This window comes from Euphorbia lathyris, chromosome 9, assembly GCF_963576675.1.
Source record: "Euphorbia lathyris chromosome 9, ddEupLath1.1, whole genome shotgun sequence".
Lineage (NCBI taxonomy): Eukaryota > Viridiplantae > Streptophyta > Magnoliopsida > Malpighiales > Euphorbiaceae > Euphorbia > Euphorbia lathyris.
Window position 1 is genome coordinate 27530282 of NC_088918.1, and position 24481 is coordinate 27554762.

The 24481-nt window shown below is 31.8% G+C and overlaps 1 protein-coding gene and 2 long non-coding RNA genes across 10 annotated transcripts; 2 read left to right on the top strand and 1 right to left on the bottom strand.

Moving 5' to 3' along the window:
• Window positions 1–262: 262 nt before the first annotated feature.
• On the top strand, window positions 263–8593 carry LOC136205473 (flowering locus K homology domain). Of its 2 annotated transcripts, none has more exons than XM_065996078.1 (7): window positions 263–410; window positions 2937–3525; window positions 5583–5835; window positions 6533–6681; window positions 6768–7046; window positions 7360–7554; window positions 8166–8593. In XM_065996078.1, exons 2-7 carry the CDS (start codon window positions 2947–2949, stop codon window positions 8343–8345), a joined length of 1635 nt encoding a protein of 544 aa, XP_065852150.1. In that variant the 5' UTR covers window positions 263–410; window positions 2937–2946; the 3' UTR covers window positions 8346–8593. The 2 variants fall into 2 exon arrangements, with proteins under 2 accessions (XP_065852150.1, XP_065852151.1); XM_065996079.1 differs by having other exon boundaries at window positions 6536–6681.
• Window positions 8594–14144: 5551 nt separating this feature from the next.
• Window positions 14145–15379, bottom strand: LOC136205298 (uncharacterized). Its single transcript, XR_010675887.1, has 2 exons — window positions 15242–15379; window positions 14145–15100 (listed from the first exon to the last, which is right to left on the bottom strand). It is a non-coding gene; the product is annotated as an uncharacterized lncRNA (long non-coding RNA).
• Window positions 15380–19246: 3867 nt separating this feature from the next.
• On the top strand, window positions 19247–24233 carry LOC136206716 (uncharacterized). Of its 7 annotated transcripts, none has more exons than XR_010676395.1 (7): window positions 19247–19540; window positions 19812–19951; window positions 20018–20089; window positions 20314–20701; window positions 20781–20936; window positions 21066–22484; window positions 22662–24233. It is a non-coding gene; the product is annotated as an uncharacterized lncRNA (long non-coding RNA). The 7 variants fall into 7 exon arrangements; XR_010676394.1 differs by having other exon boundaries at window positions 21066–22967; window positions 23473–24231; XR_010676397.1 differs by lacking the exon at window positions 22662–24233 and having other exon boundaries at window positions 21066–21156; window positions 21356–22295.
• The last annotated feature ends 248 nt before the right edge of the window (window positions 24234–24481 follow it).

Sequence of the window (24481 nt, forward strand, 5' to 3'; positions counted from 1 at the left end):
CACGCCTCACAAGGTGGTGAGACGTTTGGCAATCACGCCAGTAGCAAAAAAAAATAACTCAATTTCCTACCCCAACATCTGAAAGGGCATTTTTATGCTTTCGGATGGCTAATGGTGGGAAAATGGGTCTCAGAATACCAACAACCTTTAATTCACGTTAATGGTTATCAATTCACAAGGTTGTCCATCAAGAAAGAAAAGAGAAACAAGGTTAAGTTGGCAGGCCAGCATAGGCCCATCCACTTGAAATTTGCTAGTCCAAAAACGAGAGGGATCATATTGCAATTTCACCACCCAAAATCTTCCATCACTTCATCTATCTAATTGTATCCCACTGGAGGCTATAAACCCTCGAAGCTCGCTATCCCCCAAATCCAACCCTAACTTGCTTACCTCCCCTTCCATTCCACGTAAGTTCTTCCTATTTCTTCTTTCCTAGATTTTTCTATTTCTTGCCACTTTATCGTTCTTTTGTTTTAGGCTTCAATGCGTTCGTTCCATTATTACTATTTTTACTTTTTTGTTGTTGGCGTTCTTTGTTATGCTTACTTGCTTCAATCGGTTCCTTCCATTATTATTATTATTATTATTTGGTTTTTCGTTTATTTGGTTGTTTGTTATGCTTACTGGGTGGATATTTAGCGTTTGTAACTTCTACCCGTTAAGGGTTTCTTCCTAAGTGGAGATTCTTACATCCGAGAGTAGTTTCTAGAGTCAGCTTGGGGATGGAAATTAGGGTTTTGTGTTTTCGGTTATTGTTTGCCTTTCTTTTTTGTTGCTGCAATTTGAGATTTGTAATTATATGACTGCAATTATAATTTTTCTTATATATTACAGTATCTGGCTTCATATGAACTGAATAGTTTTTGCTTTGTCGTCTATTACATTCCTTTGTCCTTTCAGCTTATTAATTATGGTTGAGCTTGTTGAGCTATAAATTCAGTTGCAGGGTACTGGGTTGAATGTGTTTTCTTGATGCTATGGTAGTACTTGTTTGAGTTTTCTTAAGGAAAAAAGAAGTAGGGGTCTCTCATTCAATTGTTACTGCATGTAGAAACTTGGACTAGTATGTTATTTAGTGGAATGAAGAAAAGACACAGTAGAAGTAGGAGTTTGAGGTATATATACTGTATCACTGAAAATTGAGGTTTACTTCATGCTCATGTAGAGGTCTGGGTCTTCAGTCACTCATGTCTCTCTCCTTTCAAGTTAAATCGTTCTAAGTATATTCTAAGAATAAAGGTCAAGGTTTTGAATGCCATTTACTTTGTTTTCCTCATTAATATAGATAATTGACTACAGATATAGATTTGTGCTGGAGTAGTTAATAAATGAAGGATTCAAATGATAGAACTTGATTTTTAAATGTTTTTGAGGTATATACTGTATGCGCGCTGAAATGTCGTATGAGTTTGAAGTATTTTAAGACCAAACTTTATTTTTGAACTCAGTGATTTTTCATTAGGAAACCCGTTATATAGCTCTGGATCAATTTGATCTATTGAGCTTTCAAATTTCTATTGTGTTCTTTCGACTCTCATCTTAAGTCATTTTGAGCTCTTCAATTTCTATTTTGAGCAATGTTCTGTTAAATTCTGGAACTATTATTTCTTGTCACATTAAGCTCTCAAATTATTGTTTTAAGTCATATTAAGGATTTCCCCAGCGGTTGTAGTTCTCTGCTAGAAAGATCTTCTGCAAGATGGAAACTAGAACTGAGTGCCCATGGTACTTAAAAGTAAAAGTTTGAAACAAGTCAGGTGATGCTTGAGCTTTCACAGTTGTGGATTATGTATTTAGGTCTATGATGCACGGAAACGGAAATGGAAATGTGGCGAAAATGTGTAAATATTAAAAATATAGGGGCATATTTATAAATATTAAAAAGCATAATTTAAAAAATACCAAATCCAAGGAATATAAACAATTATTATATCAGTGCAATCCAATGTGTAGAAATTTATAATTCAAGAAATACAAAAACTTATTACTTTTATGCTGCCAATAACAATATGTGGCACCATGTATGTGCCTTGGGTCTTTCAAATAAAAACTCTTAAGTCTAAAATATCTAAATACTCAACATAAGTTTACATAATCAGATTTAAAAAAGAAAATCAGTCTCAATACTCAACATTGAAGAAGAAAAAAAAGAGAGATCAGAAAAATGAAGAGAGTTCGATGCGTGTGGATAAGGAAATTCAGGATTATCAATTCACAAATAATTTTCAGCAGCAACTGCTCAATGCACGTATGTTCATATACCTGCGTTTTTCTGAAGCCTGAAGATTTCAAGGTTTTTATCTCACCCAAAAGAAGATTCAGTAATTCATAGGAGAAAGAAGTGGTAAGGTGTTTAAATAGAAGTAGATTTGAGAATTTTGGATTGAATAAGACGTTTCAATTTTTCATTCCTAATCGTAGTTGAATACAATTGGCAATAGGAATTTTGAGTTTTCAGTTCAGTGAAACTGTCTCTGAGTTTGGAAAAGCGTTTCAAATTTTTCTTTAATTGCAGAAATGGCCCGGAAATGTTTCATATCAGTTTCCGGGTGTTTCTGTTTCCCACATCTCTGGGAAACGCTGAAACGCAGCACCCCAAACGTTTCCGTGCATCACAGATTTAAGTTAATCCTAGTGTTTGGATTTGAGAAATTTCTTGAAAGGGAAACAGTCTATTGCATCCTCTTTTCATGTAGCTCATCTGAGACATCTCATGTTTGGCTTTTGGTTGCTTTTCTGTTTGATGGTGTGTAGCACCGTGTTATTAGAAAAATGATGACTTGAATTGAACCAAATTTTTAATTGATGGTTTTCTTTGGGGGTTCTCTATTGTTGTTCAATCTCAAAGTAGAATCACATTTGGTTTGATACTACAAGTGCATTTCATTTTTCTAGACTAATATGATTGACATGGTTTGTATTTATTCTTTTAGAATAGCAGTGATGACAGAAGTTGACGAAACCATTGGTGAGCATGGTGTGGATGAAATGGAAAACAATCTTAGTGTTGACCATGGATTGGAATCTACTGTTGATCATGGCCTAGATCATGTTGTTGATGATGGTGTAGATCCTGGCGATGATCATGATGCTGATCCTGTTGTTGATCATGGTGTTGATCAGGCCATGGATAATACTGTTGATTCGGAGTTGATTCATGCTACAGATCATGGTGAGGTTGTAGAGCATAACGTGGAGCATGTCATAGAACAGGATGTGGAGAATGCCATAGATCAAAATATGGATCATGCCATAGAACATAATATAGAGCTTGCTGCCGATCCAATTCCTGAAAATTTTCATGCCCAAGAAAGACATGGGCATGGTGAGGATACTGTTGCTGGAGGTGGTGAAAAGAAGTGGCCTGGATGGCCTGGGGAGAGTGTGTTCCGAATGTTGGTTCCAGCACAAAAGGTTGGTAGTATAATTGGACGGAAAGGGGAGTTTATTAAGAAAATAGTTGAGGAAACAAGAGCTCGCATTAAGATACTGGATGGTCCTCCAGGAACGACGGAAAGAGCTGTAAGTTTATACTTTCTTTATCTGCATAATTTAATTGTTAATGCAGATTAAGTTGGTAGGGGAGAACTGATAGTTTTTTGCTGTTGACTTCTCATCATATACTTGATTCATATACGACAGTTCTTGTAAATTTTCTGTCTTGCCCCCAAATAATTGAAGCATGTTGGATAATTTATATGGCTTGAAAAAAAATTGTTACTTGTGTATGTATTTTTCTGGCTGTGTGCAGTTGCCAACTTTATTATAAGTCTAGTGAAATGTTCATGTTTGAGAATCTGGATTGCTTGTGGTTTCTTTTCAGCAAAAGATTCGTGATAGAAAAAGTTGACTTAGGTGCTGTTTGATAAAACTACAATTAAATGTTAAAAAGTATTGAATTTTAGGTGTTGAATATTATAAATGCTGAAACTATTAAATGATGCAACTGTTTGATATATCCTTAAAATAAAGTATTGAATTTAATGGTATTAAGTTTTTATTATTGGTAATGGTCAACTTTAACTATTAAGTTAAATTTTTTTACTTGCCAATTTAAGTGAATTTAACTTAATTGATGATTTTAAGTGGTTGGTATCAAACCCACTTGAATAAAAAAGGCATGCATTCATTTTCAATAATTATTTTAGTTGTCAAACAGTGCCTTAGTGTTGAACACGACAAAAATACATTATGTTAAAAGAAAGGAAAAGTTGACAAAAAGGATTACAGTAGAAATTTCCTTGAGCTGTAAAGATAACCTGGAGTAAGAGGAATTTCTTTTCTAATCATTCGACATATTTATAAGCTATTTGTAACATCAGTTTAAACTCAAAATTCAAATCCATATAACTTGATAATTAGCTATATAAGAATGTTGGAGAAATTGGTCTGTGGTTTAGGCAGTAGATATCAAATTCAGGTGAATTTTTCTCTTGAAGATCATCTAGATACAATAGATGTAAAATTCTGGATGTAGGCTGTGCTGCTGTTAGTGATATTAAGAGAGAATTCTTTGAGCCAATATAATTCTGACAGTCTATTACCATTTAAATTTAGTGTTGTAGCCAGAGAAAGTATTCTTTTTACTTGTTGGGATCTGGATTGGTTCGAGGACTGTATTGGTAAGTTGATCCCATCTTGCGAGGCACTTGGGATTCCTCCAATTTGTGGTGGGGAGGTAATATGTGATGGGAAATATATAATATAGCATAAAAAGCCCTTGCTGTAGAAGAGTGTTATTGAAAGGAGACAAAAGAGGAAGGCTAATCAGGAAAAATCCAGAAAAATGACAGAATTCATTTTATTGCAATAACAAAAATGATCTGTGCAGGTTCTGTCCGCAAATTTTAAAGGAATCAATCATCATTAGGACCCCAAATTTGAAGAACCAAAGATCCAGATTGCAGGGATCAGCATTCTGCATTACAAGGTGCTGAAAAGTGACTTGAATAAAAGACACCTTGAACAAACAACTTTTTCAAGAAGCTCTGCATTCGCTCTGGTAACTTCAGAAACTGGATGGTTGATTTCTTGCCGCAGGTTGTAAACACCATATAACTAACCTTTAAAATCAACATTACAGGATTATGGAAATGCTTAACACCTTATGCTACATAAATTAATATTAATATTAATAATAATAATAAAACAGTAAAGCATCTAAAGTGATTGGATTAACTTATCACACTAACATACTAAATCTTATAAATACCTTGTGTTCCTTGTCAATAGCAAAATTCCAAATCCTATGTTTAAATTGAGATGCTAAATGAGGAAGTTATAAAACCAAAAACTCACTGAATGAAATTAGTCTGGATTGTAATAGGTTGTTTCCAAGTCATCAACTCGACCGGTTGATTGGATGAGGAAACATGGGAACAAATTTGATGATATAAAAGGCTTGTTATCATCTAGGGAAGAAAATGGAATAGGAGAAGGTGAACCTGCACAATTTGAAATTTGCATTGATATCCATGTTACTTCCTTCCATTTTACTTTGTTGAGTACCTAGTCTAGTCTGTTGTTTTGGCATATGTACTTTCCTCCTTGAATATTGTTATTATGTTGCTCTTGTTTAGGTCATGGTATCTGCCAAGGAGGAGCCTGATTCTTCTCTTCCTCCTGCCATGGATGGCCTCTTGAGAGTCCACAAACGGGTTGTGGATGGTTTGGATGGTGACTCTTCTCATGTTCCCTCTGGCACTGGAAATAAGGTTTCAACAAGGCTGCTAGTACCAGCCTCACAAGCTGGAAGTTTGATTGGAAAACAAGGAGGAACTGTTAAATCCATTCAGGAAGCATCTAGTTGTGTAGTTAGAGTTCTTGGATCAGGTTTTCCCTACAAAACTTTGTTTCTTAAATTGAGCTATTAATTATGGGTCTTGTCTTGTGATTTCAGATGTTGTGTTTTTTTTTACTTGTTTGTTTACTGGATGGTTTTGTTTGTATTACATGTTTCAAAAAAATTGTAGATTATTTTGTAACATTCATTTAGTGTGTATTTGGTAAAGGAAAGTATATTTCTGAGGCTTATGCACTTCACCTTTTCCATCATCAGCATGAACTTTTCTGCATCAACTCTTTTTGTTCCTTATTCTGATTGTTACTTTGGTTGGTGACATTGATGCACCATGATAAAAGTTGTTGGCTCTCTACCTCTGCATAAAAACTGCTGATAATGTCTGTTACCAAGATAATATGAATTCAATTTCATGAATATTCCAAAACACCGCCAATTCAGTTTATAGTATGAAATTGAATTTATCGTTTAAATATATATTTTCTTCTGTCATGAATTTCCATTTCTTATTGAGGAATTTGTTTTGTCTGTTTTTTGAGAGCTTTTGATTATTGCTCATGTCAGAATCTCAAAAGTTACAATCTTTGTTTTGGTTGTCGTGCACGTAACCGTGTTATTGACATTGGTACAACTATATTTGCTCTGCTTGTTGTCTTTTTTCTTCATTTTTTGGTTCAAGTTGATGATTGTAAGTTTGTCTGATTCTATTGGTCTGGAAAATTGGTGCAGAAGACCTTCCAGTTTTTGCTCTCCAGGAAGATAGAGTTGTTGAAGTATTGGGGGATCCAGCTGGTGTGCACAAAGCAGTGGAATTAATTGCATCTCATCTGAGGAAGTTTCTAGTTGACCGAAGCATAATTCCTGTATTTGAAATGCAGGTAAACCTTTCTTCAGTAAAAACGATGATTTTATGCATACATGGATGAGAAGGTGGAAGACTAATCTATATAAGTTGTATTAGCAGATGCAGAATTCAAATCCACAGATAGAGCATATGCCACCTCATCAATCATGGGGTCCACCTCAAGGTCTTCCACCAAATGCCGGCGGAGGCCCTGGTTATGGAGCAAATCCTCAGTATATGCCACCTCCACGGCAAATGGAGAATTACTATCCTCCTCCTGATTTGCCACCTCCAATGGAAAAGCAACCTCATCAAGGCATATCAGCCTATGGAAGAGAAGCTCCCATGAACATGCATGCCTCATCAAATTCGCAAACAGCACCTTCGATGATCACACAGGTTATATTACAACAACTTCGTTTTTTCTTTCTGGTAAAGCATTGTTGATCAAGTGATATACAACTAGTACTTTTTAGCTCAGGTTGAATTAGTGGCACTATGAGTTCTTTTTTACACTTGGAGCTGAAAGATAGTTCAATGCTCATTTATCTATTTAATATGGTTGTCATTTTCTGGGGCCTGGCTTGTGGTTTTTGTCGGACATTGAGTTATTAGTATTGTGTAGTTTTTTCCACACTTTCATGCCATGTGAACTTTTTTTTAAGACATAATTCTGGAAGTCAGGAAATTAAGATTTTTATGTTTCTTGCAGGTTACACAACAAATGCAAATCCCATTATCTTTTGCTGATGCTGTCATTGGCGCTGCTGGTGCAAGTATAAGCTACATTCGTCGTGCCAGTGGAGCTACTGTTACTATACAAGAAACTAGAGGTGCTCCTGGGGAGATGACAGTTGAAATCAGTGGAACTGCTTCCCAAGTTCAAACAGCTCAGCAGCTGATACAGGCAATAATCTAACCATACTTATTTGTTCTTTTTCCCATTGTTATGAAATCCCTTTTGCATAATTATATATATAAAAAAGGAAAAGAAATCTTATTTGCATATACGTACCACTGATTGTGCAAAATGTTTGATTGCTAGTAGATGTGCATAAACCTCCAATTGGTAGTAGATGTACTGTTAATTGTAAAATGCTCAATTGCTAGTAAAGTTTGGCATTATGCTGTTGATTATATTTTATCTTTGAAATAATAAGTTGGATTGTGATGGATTGTACTGCAAACTTTACATATAAAGTCTATTGATATATGTTTGATTTAAAAGTGATGGTAGAAAAGAGAATAATTAGGTGCAACTATAGATCTTGTATGAATGAGCTGGTTCCATTAGCTCAAATTGATTTAGCAAGAAAGTTCTCCCATATCTGTCTTATCACGTGAGGAAAACATTTAGACAACTTTTTGGTGCATTCAAACATGGCGTTGCAGAATTTATATATTTATCATCTGTTACATACATATATTTGTATCTGTTTACAATAGAAAAAAATCGAGGGTTATAATTGATTGAAGATTTTGAAGTACTCTTCTCATATGATATCCTTTGTGCTGCAGAATTTCATGGCTGAAGCTGCAGCGGCAGCTGCAGCACCAGCACAGGCACCGACAGGTGGTTCAGCAGACCAAGGATATAATCCATATGCAGCACATGGTTCTGTTTATGCGTCGCCTCCTTCAAATCCAGGACATGCAGGTGGGTATGGTTCAGTTTATGGCACAAATTACGGTTACTAGACAGAAGTTTTTGAATTGAGTTTGGGTAATCATTGAGGTAATGTATTGATCCTTAGGTGAGTCTAAATAATTAGATTCAGACATGTAATGTTGTATTTTGCATTTTGTTAGATTCTTGGTTGCAAGTTACATATATTAGCTGTTGTGTGCTATTTAGTAGGTTAGCCATAGGATTCCCAAATACTGTTTTTAGATTCCATTTTCATCTCTTTTCTTTTTGCACTTAATCTACCTTGTCTATTTCCTAAGTTTCCTCATTGTGATCTATTTCTAATTTAAGAAGTTTTCTCTGAGTTTGTGTTCGGTGTGCAAACTGTCCGATGCCGACCTTTAAGTTTTAGAGAATGGGTTTTCCAATTTATGGCGATCTGAAGAGGATAGATAAGATCCTTTTCTTTTTCCTTTTTAAAAGCCTTGATGCAGTTTCTGAACTTCTAAAGTTCTTTGTTATGTATTACAATTCACATTAAATATATAATAAACCATCCAACCCATTAAAAAAATTCATACAATTTATCATAACCTAACCCATCTATATAAAAAGAAAATCTTTACATGGGTTGGGTTAAAATTAAGGGTTAGTTATATGTAACTCACTTGTTAAAAAAATTTAGACATTATCTGATTGTTATTATGGTTATATACTGATTTTCCTTATTAAACTGTAGGTTTAAAGATTTTAGTTTTATGCACTGCAAATTAAAATCGATAGAAAAAGAAGACAAAGAAAAGAGGAGAAATTCTATAGACAAACTGAAAAAAAAGCAACTGGTTATATTTGACAAAAGCATAATAAAATTTTGATTTTTGATAAAAATACAAAACATCAGCTAGTTTAATTATAAAATTAATCTGAAATGTGATTTTTTGATGTAATTTCTATTATAATCCATCCAAATCAAAATCAAGTTTGAACACCCTAACACCAACCATTAGGAAACCTTGCAAGTCAATATTATTATGATTATAACATGCGAAATGCCATATTAAATGTATTGCTGAATGATTATAATATATAAAATTCTTTAAATTTCTAAACATTAGAAATAAATAGTACGCAATCTAATAACAATATAAACAAAAACTGAAAAATGTATAATAATTCAGACTTGTGTGTATTTAAAAATTCTTCTTTTGAATTCTCTATTATAATAATTTTCACATAATTATTAGTTTTTTTTGGATAAATAATTTATTAATCTATAAATTTATGTAGTCAACTGCTAAATACCGCAACCAAATTTCTTATCACCGCCTCTTTTGGACTTTTTTGCCCTTCTCATAATTTTGATCAAAAACTGAAAATTCTCTCTCCAAAATTATAAATCCGAACAACAATAATTGAAATTATGAAAATAATTGATGTGTGACAATCCGAACCCCGAAAATGGATGATTACAAGTCGAAAACATTAAGATTTACATCTTTTTATCAAAGAACTCATGAAAATAATACATATTTTTCATGACGATTTTACATTTTTCGTCACAAAAAATAGGAGAATTTTTCATTTTTCGTCATAAAAAATTGAATGATTTAGTATTTTTCGTCACTAAAAATTTTACGATTTTGCATATTTCAAAATTTGCCTAAACGGATGCGGCATACCGTTCGACCTATGGAGGGAACGGATGCGACGTATCGCTCGACCCATGGTGGGAACGGATGTGGCATACCGTTCGACTCATAGCGGGAACAGATGCGGCATACCGCTCGATCCATGGTGGGAACAGATGCGGCATCCGTTCCCGCCATGGATCGAACGGTATGCCGCATCCGTTTAGGCTAAATTTTGAATTTTCTCTCAAAAATTTATTTTTCCAATTTCGGGAAATTTTTTATGCCAAGGGGAAAATTGTCCAATGGATGCAGTGATAAGGAATTTGGTTGCGGTATTTAGCAATACCCATGATGTATGTTATATTAGTTAGTTTTCTATTTTCAAAAACATATTAGCTAACCTTGAGAGAACTAACTAATTAGTCCGTCCATCATAAAAATGTGGTATTGGGCTTGGCCCAAGTTTGGGACTGAATTTTTTTGATTAAGTGTCTAAATCCTTATTTATATACTCACTAAAGTCTCATATGGGATGAAATACGTAATAAGAATTCCACATTGAAAACTTAATACTTGTAAGAAGAGTTTATAAGTTGGTGGTTTGTTGCTCTAAGGGGTACCTACTGTTGCGAGAGGGGGATGACCAATATGATGCTTGTCACCTTAAATCACCATATGTGTGTGTCCCGACTTCTGTCTCATCTCCAGATTGTTTGATTTAGTATTTTTTATTCTTCTGTTTATGATATTGAGTCTGATATTCATGCTAACTTGCTCGTCTATAATAGAGACTTCATATGTGTGAATTCAGAAACACAAATAATATATTGAATAGAATGATATTGAGAATCTCAAAATGTTCATGGTTGCAAATGAATGCAACTCAACTTTTGCTTTTATATATATATATATATATATATATATATATATATATATATATATGGGTGAGATCCAGTGTGACAAGGGGTTAGGGTGTGACAATGCGCTTATTGTGTGACATAACAAAACTACGTAGTTTTAATGATAATTGAAAATGGCAAGGTGACAAATTTTTAAATAAAAAGAAAGATAGGATAGAGAAAATTATTTTATTTCTTTTCTTTAAAATACATTTTTCCAATATTTCTAACCTCGTTTTTCGGAAATTTTTATACTATTAGACTCGTCTAAATTAGACGGTCATTTTAAGATCCATGAAGCACAAGTAAAAAAAATTCTGGTGAACGGAATCCGGGTGGGCGTTTTCTGGTGAATAAAAAGTGCCCAGAAAATTCTCAAAAAAATTCAAAAAATGTAAAACATTATTCTGAGAAATTTTAATTCTTGGGACGAAGTAAGATTTCTTACGGTTTAGTCCCAATAAAACTTGTTCCTTAATTTTATCCATTTTACATGCTTCAACAATTTGTTGGGTCAAAACCGTAAGGAATCTCATTTTGAGCCAAGAATTAAACTTTCTTAAAATGATGTTTTACATGTTTTGAAATTTTTTGATAATTTTCTGGGCATATTTTTTGTCATACTTACATTGTTCCAACAATGTACGAAATTGTTCCAAATCAGTATATCATTTGTTCCAACATAATACTTATATTGTTCCAACAGAATAAATCAGCGTACCAATTTTTCTAACAAAATAGTTATATTATTCCAGCATAATACATATATTGTTCCAACATAATAAATCAGTTTACCAATTGTTCCAAATCAATTTTATTATCTATGTCTTCAATTTCATTTTTGTTTCTTAGTATTTAATATAATATCTTCAAATTTATATTAGTTATATTATTTAGAAAACAATTCTAATTCTTATATTCTTCCAACAGAATAATTATATTGTTCCAACAGAATAATTATATTGTTCCAACAAAATATTGCAACACATAGTTCTGAAAGGTAAGACCAAAAAGTGCCCAGAAAATTATCAAAAAATTCTAAAATATGTAAAACATCATTTTAAGAAATTTTAATTTTTGGCTCAAAATGAGATTTCTTACGGTTTTGACCCAATAAATTGTTGAAGCATGTAAAATTGATAAAATTAAGGAAATTGTTTTATTGGAACTAAACCGTAAGAAATCCTGTTTCGACCCAAGAATTAAAGTTTCTCAAAATAATGTTTTACATGTTTTGAAATTTTTTGCGAATTTTCTGGGTACTTTCTGTTTTCTCGTCGGAAAATGCTCACCTAATCGCCGGATTCCGTTGATTTGGGACTAAACCGTAAGGAATCTCACTTTGAGTCAATAATTAAAGTTTCTCAGAATAATGTTTTACATTTTCTGAAAATTTTTGAAAATTTTTTGGGTATTGTTTTCTCACAGAAAAACAAATCGCCGGATTCTATTCACTGAAATTTTTTTTACCTGAGCTTCTGGGATCTTAAAATGACCGTCTAATTAAGACGAGTCCAACGGTATAAATTTTTTTGAAAAACGAGGTTGGAAAAATCGGAAAAATGCATTTAAAAAAAAAGAAATAAAACAATTTTCTCTTTCCTTTTATTTACAAATTTGTCTCATTCCTTGGTTAATTACAAAATTGGCCATTGTCACACAATAAGGCTTGTCACACCATAAGAAACGTGTCACACCTGATCTCTCTTATATATATATATATATATATATATAAATAAGTGCATCTCCAACAACCTCTTAGTTTAACTTTTAAATTAAAATTTGAATAGGAAGAGTTAAAATCAATTCAAATAACTTTTTAGTAGCACCTCAAACCACTAAGACCATTTCTTTTTTTACTGAAATTAATTGAATTGCACAAAATAGTTATAATTATAACAAATTATATATATAATGATATATTATATATATATATATATATAATTATAATTATTTATTAATGATAAATGATATATATATATATAATGATATATTACATATAAAAATATAATAAAAATTATATATTATGTATATAATAAATTGTAAATTATATATAAGTATTTATAATTATAATAAATAATAACGAATTTATATATAAATAATAATAAATACTAAATTATATATAAATAATTATAATTATAATAAATACTAATGAATTATATATAAATAATACTAAATTATAAATTATATATAAATTATAATAAATAATAATACATTATATATAAATAATTATAATTATAACAAATAATGATAAATATAAATAATACTAAATTATAAATTATACTAAATAATAATAAATTATATATAAATAGTAATAATTATAATAAATAATAGTAATTACTCCTCCCATTCCACAATACATGTCTTTCTAGAGAATTTTTTTTGTTCCACAATACATGACATTTTGCTTCAATCTATGCACATTAATTTACTTTTACCAAATATACCCCTATTTAAATTGACTTTTTATCTTCGGAATAGATAAAGTTACTAGTGGATGCAATTAAAATACGGGTGACAAAGTTTTTTATTTAAAATTAATTACATTTCTTAATTAGTGTGCATTAACCTTAAAAAACATGTATTGTGGGTATAAATTATATATAAATAATAATAATAAATTATATATAAATAATTATAGTTATAATAAATAATGATAATTACTGAAATTAACTGAACTGAACTGAATTGAATGCTGCTGACCTGAACTGAATTCAACTTAATTATGCTGAATTTAAGTCAAAAAGAACATGGCCTAAGTGTCTTTCTATTATCTCTATTAATAGAGAGTCTTTCTCCACTCTTAGGGGGCGTTTGGTTCGGGGTTTTTAGGAATGAGAATGAGAATGAAAGTGTTTCATCCATTTGTTCTTGTTTGTTAAAAAAAAAAAAAAAACTCATTCCCTTTACCCATTTTAGATTATGAGTTTACCTCACTTTAGGTTAAGCCTATTACCTCAGTCCTTGTAGGGAATTGGATTCCCTTTACCCCGATTCTCTTTCCTAAGCATATCCAAACACATAGGGGAATTAATGATTATTCATTTCCTTTCCTTTAGTTTCCCTTTCTTGATTCTTTTTCCCTTACCCCTTGTGAACCAAACGCCCCCTTAATGTCCTCTTTATTTCATTTTTTATAAATAATTTATTATTGAGGAGTCTTCCTCCTCCTACTATTGGTAAGTATAACAATAATTAATAATTTAATAATAAAATAATAAATAAAAAGTGAATGCGAAGAATATTGTTGGAGATGATATGTTTTAGTCACTCTTCAAATCACTAAAGAGTCAATTATTTTTTATTATTTTTAATGAGTGGATTAAGAGTCTCTTAAAGATACTTTAAACATAAGTTTATTTTCATTCTCATAAACAAGTCAACGAGAAATATTTAATGCACTTGTCGGCTAGGACTAGACATTTAAAACGTAACATTTGTTGAAATGAACACCTTAGAGGAATTCTAGTGCAACTTTTACTAGTTTGTGAATGAGTAAATTGCACCGTGGTACTTAAACTTTATTATAGTTCATAGTATCTAAATTTCATTTTATTTCAAAAGTATATCTTTAAGTATAGCTGATTGGACAATCTAATACTTTTAACCGATCACTTACTAGTCAATGCGAGTGTTTGACTATTTTTAATTAAAAATTGGGTCTCTCTTCCTCTCTTGTGCTAATAACATTCCATCTTTTTAGAGAGAAATAGAAGTGGTCTTTTTAGAGTAGTTAGTGTAGTGGGTCCATTTATTTGGTAAAAATAGTCAAACTCGCATTGATGGATAGGTGAAAAGTACTTAATTGTACAATCATCTTTACTCGAAGTATATTTTTGTAATAAAATGGTACCTTTGGTATAATTTACTCGCTTGTGAATGAATGATACGAATCAAAATGTTCATAAACGCCTTCCCAGGGGATGGGTCGAAGCAACTCGAACACTTGTTCCACCTGATCACTACTACGATCTCCCGTTTTGCAGAAATTAGCAAAGTGTTCACAGTTGTTGGAAACAAGATCATAGTCACCGAACCCATGTTTCAGCAGTTGTTCAGCAAGCTTCAATACTTCATGACATGGTTTTGAATTACGGTGCCATTTGACATTGACGGAGCCATCTACGAGGAAGCAAGCAAGGCATGTTTTAACAACACCAAGCTGCTGATTATTCCCTTTGAATCCACACACTAAACAGTCACTTTTCTCAGCTCTGGACCGCACACATATTTTATCTGCTGTCGAGGTGTAGTGAATTACATACTTCACTCCTCCCACATCGCCTGCGTATATTCCTGCAAGATTTCACTCAGGTTAGTACTACTCTCGTCCAAGCACGTTTAAATTTAAAGTTCTGATGGGATCGGGTGCATTAGATAGCATCAGACACTTTAATGGAACACATTGAATTAATTAAAACCCCCAAATAGACTAACCATGGTGAGAGTATAATCCACTCTTCCGAAATATATGATCACCCTCTTTCAGTTGAAGGTTGTTGCTGCTACTGCTACCATGGTTGTCTCCCATTTTTTGCTGATTCATTAATTGCTCTATTAACTTATATAGAGGTGGTAATTATTCCTCTGAATTTAGAGTTAGTGCTATAATCGGGTTAATGTCAATTTTGTGTCGTATTTTTGCGTCACATGTAATCTAATTTTACTATGTACATATACTATTATACTAACATGACTTTTAAAAGGCTTAATACGTCATTTGTCTCCTAAATTTGTCCACAAAACTTGATTGACCCTTTAAACTTTCAAAATGTTTCGATAGCCCATGAACTAAAATATTCATTTATCCTGCTGAAATTGCGTAAAATGTAATCAATTAACCATTCGGTTACAAAAAAAAAAGTAAGTTAAATGCGGAAGTACACGTCTTAGATTGTTATTACATACTGTAATTCATAAAATAGACTAAAAAGGACATTTTTATTTGCTCAACTATAAAATTTGACTTCTCTAATATTAGAATCGTATACCCGATCTTAACCGTTTTACTTTTTTAAAGACGTAAATATATCTTCCACATTTAACTTATTTTTTTGCAACCGAGTGTTTAATTACATTTTATGCAAGTTTAGGAGGCTATCGAGACACTTCGAAAGTTCAGAGACATAATCAAACTTTTTGAACAAGTTCAAAAGGCAAATGATGTATTAAGCTCTCTTAAAAATATAAAAAGATACGATATTATTTTTAAATATTTTATGTATTTTTTTAGGCCTAATGTTCTCCCGGTCCTCTTAACTTGTCCAAATTGGTCATTTTACCCTCCTAACTCATAGAATGTCCTATTTATCTCATTAACTCCATAAAAGTGGTATTTCTCACCTCCTCAATCTGTCCATTTATCCCTCCAACTCATAGAATGTCCTATTTACCCCCTTAACTCCACAAAAGTGGTATTTCTCACCCCTTACAATCTGTTATTGATACCTAAATTGATACTCTTTTTTAAACGTTAAACCTATATTGGTGCTATTTTGTACGTGGAACCTAAATTGATATTTTTACAAAAACCATAGGCTTATTTTGGTACCTTATCCGTATATATAATGTATTTAACTTGCTTATATTAATGTTCTTGTTATTTGTATCTTTTATTCATTCTTTCTCTTTTCAACTTTTTTTGCTAGTTAAATTTTAATTATCTAATTATTATAATACAATATTATTGTAATAAACACAAAATAAAAAAGTTGATATTAAAAAATATATATTTTCAAACTCATTTGAAATAAGCCCTATTAATTTTGCACTATAAAGGAGTAAGAAATACCACTTTTATGGACCTGATTGATGATTTTTATTAATATGTTAATACTAACCATGCAAAAGTTTAATATTATCCTTTTGAGGTGGTGTATGTGTTTATAGCAATATAGGATCGGATCAATTCTATTATATTCTCAGTGTAATACATCTGTCCAATCAAATAATATCATTTGTACATGTTTTATTTTTTTTTAACATCAATCATCTTTCATGAATTGGTATAAATCTCTTTTTTGATTGGTCTGGTACATTACGCACGTTGTATAGTAAGAGTTCTCTGTAGAAGGTTAGCACCAGGAAATATAATAATAATTTTAAATATTCATATCATTTCGTATTATTTTTTAATTAACATGTCAAATTTGTGTCATTTCGCATCATTTTCAATTAGTATGTTAATCCTAACTCAACCTAAAAATTTACGTGCCAACTAAAAAATGATACATTATCCATTAAACTAAATCTAAACATTAAAATTACATGTTGATTTTGTGTCGTTTACTTTTTACCAACTCTAATTATTAAGTTGTTAGTTTTTGCACGAATAAAGTCATTTCTGATTCTATGCTCATAATAGATTATATATTATTCGTCAATAAAATATTTATATGCTACGATTATATATTTTCTTGTAATGTTTAGTGTAAATGAAGATGACAAGTGAAAATAATTTTTTTTTTTTTTTACTTTTACATCAAAGTATTCTGATGCTTTGAAAAAAGAAAATTAAAATATAGAATTTATTCTATTCACCACAAGTTGATGTCAAATAATTTAGTACTTGGATTCTCAATTAGTGGTGCCACAAAACAGGTTAAACAAAAATCGTATCAAATGAATAGTGTTAAGCGGATTTCGTGTCGGAAATTGACAATCTTACCTTCTCATATGCCAGGTGTGAAATATAGAGATAAAAATTATTGGATTCATCATCCGGTTAGTATAATCCAACCTGCAAACTTTTGTTTCATCACCTAATCAAGTTGTTGATTTCTTGTCGTATTTTTGAGCTTCATGTAATTTTATGATATACCTATGTTGCTATTCACTTTAAAAAATATAGGAAGACATGGTAATATTTTTAAATAGGGTTAATTATATATAGATGCTATGTGATTTTACTGATTTGCAGATGAGTATTTGTGCTATTTTTTTTTTTTTTTTTTTTTGTAAATGCAGCCTTGTGGTTTGCAAAAGTTTGCATTTAAGTTCACTTTGTTAGAATTTGACCGATAACGACTTTGAAATGAAAATTTTTAAGAGTTAAATGATATTTTAAACAAGGCATAACATCCATTTGGGTCCCTAAACTATGGTTTCAAAGTTAATTAGAACCCTAAACTATCAAAATCATCAATCAGGTCTCTGGACTAGCTAAAAATCATCAACTGAGTCCTCATTCTAAACAAAATCTTCAATTGAGGCCTCATCAAAAATCATTCGGTTGAACAATTTCATACCTTCTTTCTCAAACTCATTTTGAATCAACACAGATATTATTACAGTCTATATCAAATAGTCACAGTTTCCGATTTTAGAATAGGATAGAGACTCCATTGATGATTTTTGCTTAGTTCAGGGATCTAATTGATGATTTTAATAGTTTAGGTCCTAATTGATTTTGAAGCTTTAGTTTAGGGACCTAAATGGATATAATACCTTTAAACAACTTTAATTGTTCAACTTCTTATGTTTGAGGTTATTTAGGTGTTGTATTATATTTTCAATTAAAAATAATTAAATTTATAACAACCCAATATTTTAATTTAAATAATAATTAATAAATTATTTCTATAATATTTATTTTATGCATTGTCTGTAATTATGTAATGTTAAATTTTTAATTTATTATTTAATGATTGGGTAAATTACACCTATGACCACTGAATTTTACTAATTTTAACATTATGGGCACTGAATTTGAATTCTTAATGGCATGTCCACTGAACTTTACACATTTTAACATCAATGACCACTCAACTTTAGCTAACTCCTCAAAATGATAGTTAACGACCTCAAAATGAAAATAAATATTCAAGAATTAAAGTTGCTTAGAACAATATTTACCATGAAACCATATTTTTTTATTTTCCAAAATCATACACTTTTTTGGAGCTTTCTCTCTCTAAAAATTCACTCTTTCTCTTCTAACCAAACAACACTTAAATGACCTCAAAACGAAAAATTTCAAAAATTAAAGTTTCTTATACTATCATTAACTCTTCGAATTTTTTATTTTGAGACTGTCAACGATCGTTTTGAGACGTTGAGTGGCCACTGCTGTTAAAAAATGTAAAGTTCAAGACCATACCGTTAAGAATTGAAGTTCAGTGATCACAATGTTAAAATAACTAAAGTTCAGTGGCCATGGGTGTAATTTACCCTTTAATGATTGATTAAATAAAATATAAATTGAATAATTGTATATCCTAATTAATAAAATTAAATTTTATTAAAAAAATTTAAAAAATTAATACATAAAATCTATTTAATATACTAAAAGTAGGAACTTAGGTTGCTGATTTGTCATTCCCTTATTCACTCCAAGCTGATGTGTAATTTTCTTATATTTTTAGTAATATTTTAACTTTTTGTGTTAAATATCGCCTTTCACACCTCCTTTTACACGGTTCACTTTCTCCGCTTTTTCAGCCCTCATTTTCAACTGCTTCGCTCTCCCTTCTTCTTCCCTCACCCAAATATCATTTTCAATTGCTTCTCTCTCCCTCAACTGCTTCTTCAAATATTAAGCTCTCCACTCTCCATAGCGTTTTAATTCATCTGATCAATTGCTTCTCTCTCCCTCAACTGCTTCTTCAAATATTAAGCTCTCCACTCTCCATCGCGTTTTAATTCATCTGCTCTCATTTGCGTCTCCAGTCCGGCTTATGCTGCCGCTCTCTCTTTCCGTCGGTATCTTTACCAGTCTGGCTTCTTCTATTAGCGCCTGTATGTCCTGTTTCATGAGCCCCTCTTTTCTTGGTTTTCGATTTTTGCTGTGGTTATTTCCTTTGTGTGGTGGCTGGTGGTGGCCGGATTTAGGTTCTTTACCAGTCTGGCTTCTTCAGAATATCTGTTTTTGCCTCACTTCTTCACCTCTCTGTTTAAACCATGATAATCTTCTGTTTGGTGCCTCTTTTTTTCACAATTTTGTTTTCCGTAGATTTTTGTTTCAGATATTTAATAGATAAATATGACATTGAGCTTTTCATTTTTGCAGGTTGGTTTTCGATAAATGACATTGAGCTTTTCATTTTTACTTCAAATATATATAAATTCAAAGAAATACTCAATTTAAGGACATCCGGTCTATATGTCAGAAAATGGCCTCAAGAACCTTAGTTCCTCATCAAGCTAAAGGTGATGTTTCACTCAAATTTTTAATCTTATAATGCATTATCCTTAATATTATCCGTCTAATGGCAGATAATCTGAACGTGTAATTAATTATAGTTGATATGCTCCTGACACGGGTTATAGCAAGCATCAATCTTACAGGTAGATTTATTTCTCTTTTTTTTTAATCACTTCCACTCATCATGCTCAGATTTTGCTTTCCTTCTATGTTTTTTCTTCCTCTAACTTTATCAAATCCCACCATTCTTGAGAATGTATTTGAGCAAAATGTAAAGGGAAATGATTCTTCTGCAAAAGTATTCATCGTTAATCATATTATGTGTAGCCCATTTTAGATGAACTTTTATTGATTGGTACATTACTAGGCAGGAAATCGAGAAATATAGTCTATATGGTGGTTGTTGTAAAGAAGAAGAGCAAGAATGCCAATATCAAACCACACAATGTGAAGAGCTACTTGTGGGTTTTTGTCAATTCTCCTCATTGAAATCCTTAACTACTCTACCTACCCTCTTAGAACCGCCTCTCTCTCACACGTCTATAAACTGATTGAAACTTCCTTTAGAACCGCCTCTCTCTCACACGTCCTAGACTGATCCGCCAATCCGCCAATTCGCAAAAACCAAATCACCTTCCTCAAATTCGTCTTTTCAACTCATTTCATTATCATCGTAATCAAGCTTGGATATCTAATTTCGTTCCCCATGTCGAGATCTCGAGGTTTGGTTGCTTCAGATTCTGTCAAGTCTGACGGTAAGTCTCATGTTTTTCATTTTCCTCTTTACCGTTGAAACCATCGGCAGTTTATGAATGAATTAAATATTAACTGCAGTTTCATGGCTGCTCTTAAATGGCTTGGTAACCGGCCGGCGGCTGCTCTCATCCGTTCGTCCTTCATTCTTATTCTTATAAGCCATGTACGAGAAGACTTTCCTATCACTAAATAGCAATTTCGGAGCTGTTGTAGTTGATACTTTTGTTCTCCCAGGTATCACCGTAAAATTGAAGTTTCTAATGTTCTATTGTAGATGGCGGTGACAGGCTGCTGTTATGGGACTTATTTTAAGCATTTTCCTTTGAAACTATGGACATTGTTTCAAAGCATTTTTTTCTTCAGGTACAGATATCTACATGCTCACTTTGGGGGATTTTTGAAGTTGAAATACCATTGACCTTTACCTCCACCGAAGATCATTTGCTGACAGATTGTAAGTATCTTATTATTTGGCTTGCCATTTTAAATGGATTATATGAAACATAATAACTGAACTATTGTGGACACAACTATCCCTATTTATGAACATACAAAAGATTATGCAGTATTGCAGCTCAGTTTTGTTCTGCTTCTTTCTCTTCTATTTCTCTTAGTGAGGCTAACAGTGGCGTCCCTTATTGTTTATATGCAAGGATGTTTTTTGAGTTGTCAAACAAATTAGAGCTGTATGTAATCAGCAGGTATTTCATAAGCTGATTCATAGCACGGTTAAGTTTTGCTTTGTTTTGTTGTTTAGACAAAAATTGAAGGCAATAACAATAATGTGACCTCCAGATAGATATTTGATCTTATGACATAGTTTTGTTTTTAGACCAGAAAAGTTTAACCCAAAATGAGAAATACAATTGCTTAGATACTCTATGAAGAAACAGATGAGAATGTAATTTCTAACTCTTATATTCTTTTAATGATGAAAATATTCAAATCTCATATTTTTGCAATTTCCGTGGTCATATTATCATGTAGTTTATCTTTCAGCTCCTTAATTTCATGCCTTTAGGTATATCTTTCAGCTCCTAAATTATGTTTGCAGCGGAAACCAGATTGAGAAAGCTTCCTATAAACTTCGCAAATCATAGTAAGTTCAATTCGTTACTCTATTATTTTGCTGTATTTTCTTAGTATTTTTACTAGCCATAAATATCAAGACATTTTGTTGCAATTATCAAAGATCAGTTCTGCCTTGGAGGCATGAGGTTTCCTGGATGACTGAAAAAGCTTGAAAACTGTTGTATATGGCTCATTTTATCAAAGGGGCTTATGCTGGAGTGGTCATCGAGCAGAACGACATTGACATGCTAGGCTTAGTGGGCCGGGGGTGCGGGGGCAGAGCCCCGCGGTATGGTACAGGGGTATTTCGGCAATTTGTATCACGCATTATAAATACATGTAAAAAAAAATGTATCTTTCAGTTACACGATCAATAAGAAAACCGCTCATCGCTCCCGGAGACGTAGGCAATTCAAAACTGCCGAACTTTGTTAACAAATCCTTGTTTTGATCTTTGCTTGATTAATTTCTGTTTTATTTAGCTTCATTTTCAACAAAAACATTTCAGAATGGTGTTATGCATGTGGCATTTACAGACAACAACTGTTTATGGGAGAAATTCCAGAAATTCAATAGGTTCCTCTATTCCCTTTTGCTTTATTAAAATTCCAGAATCTCCTACTGAATATCAATCAATATTTCTCTAGATGTTTGTTGGTTTTATGTCTTCCATGGGAAATTAATTCTAGAGATTGTCCTTCTCCCCCAGAGGTAAGTCATTCGTGCCTGCCTCTTTTGGTTTGTTTACTAGCTTTGATTGTTTTGGTTGTCTTCTCAGTTTCTATAATGAATATGGGAAGGTATGACATTCAAGCAAGTTTCTCTTGCTTTGCTAAGTGATTATGCAATATTGAATGTCATTTTTGGGCTTATTGACTGATTTTGTAGATGGAATATGAAAGCTGGATAAAGCAACCCCTAATCAGGATGAAGCCAAAAAAAAGTTTGTTATTTTTTTTATTGAAGCAACTGCCTGGGCGTGTTGTTCCGGGAGTATTACAGAATTTCTCCTTATTCGAGTGTTCATGGTTATGGGTCAAAGTCTTGACAGCCTTAGTCCATGTCTTTTTTTCAATACGTGTCTACAATTAGTTTTTCTTTTTTCGATGTTTTATTAACATAAGCATATACTTAAATAGGGTCTGGTGGACTATGATTTTTTCTAGACCAAGGATATCTGGATGTTCAGACAGAGTAAGTACTTATAACTACCATCCAACAAGGTTCAATATCTGGTGTCTAAATGGATTTTTCTTCACCTGTTATTTTCCTTGCATATTATATTATCTGGAAGTAATTCGAGTCAAAATAATATTGGTTCGGCTTTGAGTACAGTTGAAGAACTGCCCAAAACTGGCTTTAAGTATAGTTGATGAATTGCTTTGAAACAAGGACATGTTCCTTTTATGTAGTTGATTATTTAAGTCGTTCTATGTTCCTTTTATGTTAAATACAAGGACATGTTGTGGATCTTTGTGGTTGAGCGTATTTTTTCATCAACGCTCCCTCCACAACATCTTGATCAAAGTCACAGCTGGATGAAAGTCAAAAGTGCAAAAACATTTAGCGAGCAAATTTTGTACTGTTTAGAGCAAAACTTTCAATTTACGTATATGTGTTTTATTATTTTGGTTTGTTATGCAACCTATAATTCTGTTTCTCAGTATCATGTTCTTCATTAATTTGGTTTGTCTTTTAGGTACTCATTATTTAGGCTACACCACTGATAAAAACAATTAAGAGAAGGAATGTTAATTGTATATTTATTAAAGTTTTAATAGTATGATATTCACACATAGATACAATAGTATATTTTGCTCACTATATTAGTTGTCTTATTATTTACTTCTTCCAACTTATATGTTCAGTAAGGTTTTCATAGATTACAAAACGTTGAATGGGAAGTTCCACTTTAATATTTTATTTGTGTGTATCAAACTAATTGATTTATCTTATAGAGACATCAAGAAGCCAATATTATAGAAAATATAACCATGAAAAGAAAATATAATCCATGAAGATTGTTAAATAATTATATACTTGCATCACGAATTTTACATTCTAAGTGAAATATGGTTTCTATTGGTAATTTGAATAATGAACTTCTTTTTGGTAGAATATTATTAACATTAGGGATAGCCTTTGTCTGAATGAAATGATAAAATTTTATTTCTAATCAAGATCAATTTTACTTCTGCATAATAGTTTATTTGAATAGATTGTTTTGACTGTAATTTTAATTGTTATATTGAACATTTTAAACAACGTTGTCAATTACTTGAAAGAATTTCATGCATTTTGATAGGTTACTTATAACTATGTTTGGACATGGTAAACATTTGGTCAACTTTTTGTGGTTAAATTAGTTATTGACATTATGATAAAATTTGTAACTTTGTTAGCAATTTTAGATGGGTGCCTTTTAGACATTTAAATAATGGTCAATCAATTTGTACAAATTATTTGTTATGCAGAGATAAAATTGATCTTGATTGTAAACTTTAAGGATAAAATTGTACTGTTTCAAAAATTAAGGATAAATCTGTAATTTTCAAAAGTGATTGGGTTAAATTTGATACTTATCTCTTAATATTATCATGAATTCATACATAGTAAAAAATTAAAAAAAATTCCCCCACCTTAATTTTCTATATAAAAAATTTATAGTTACTTAAAATGTATTATTAATATAATTTTGTTAGGTATAA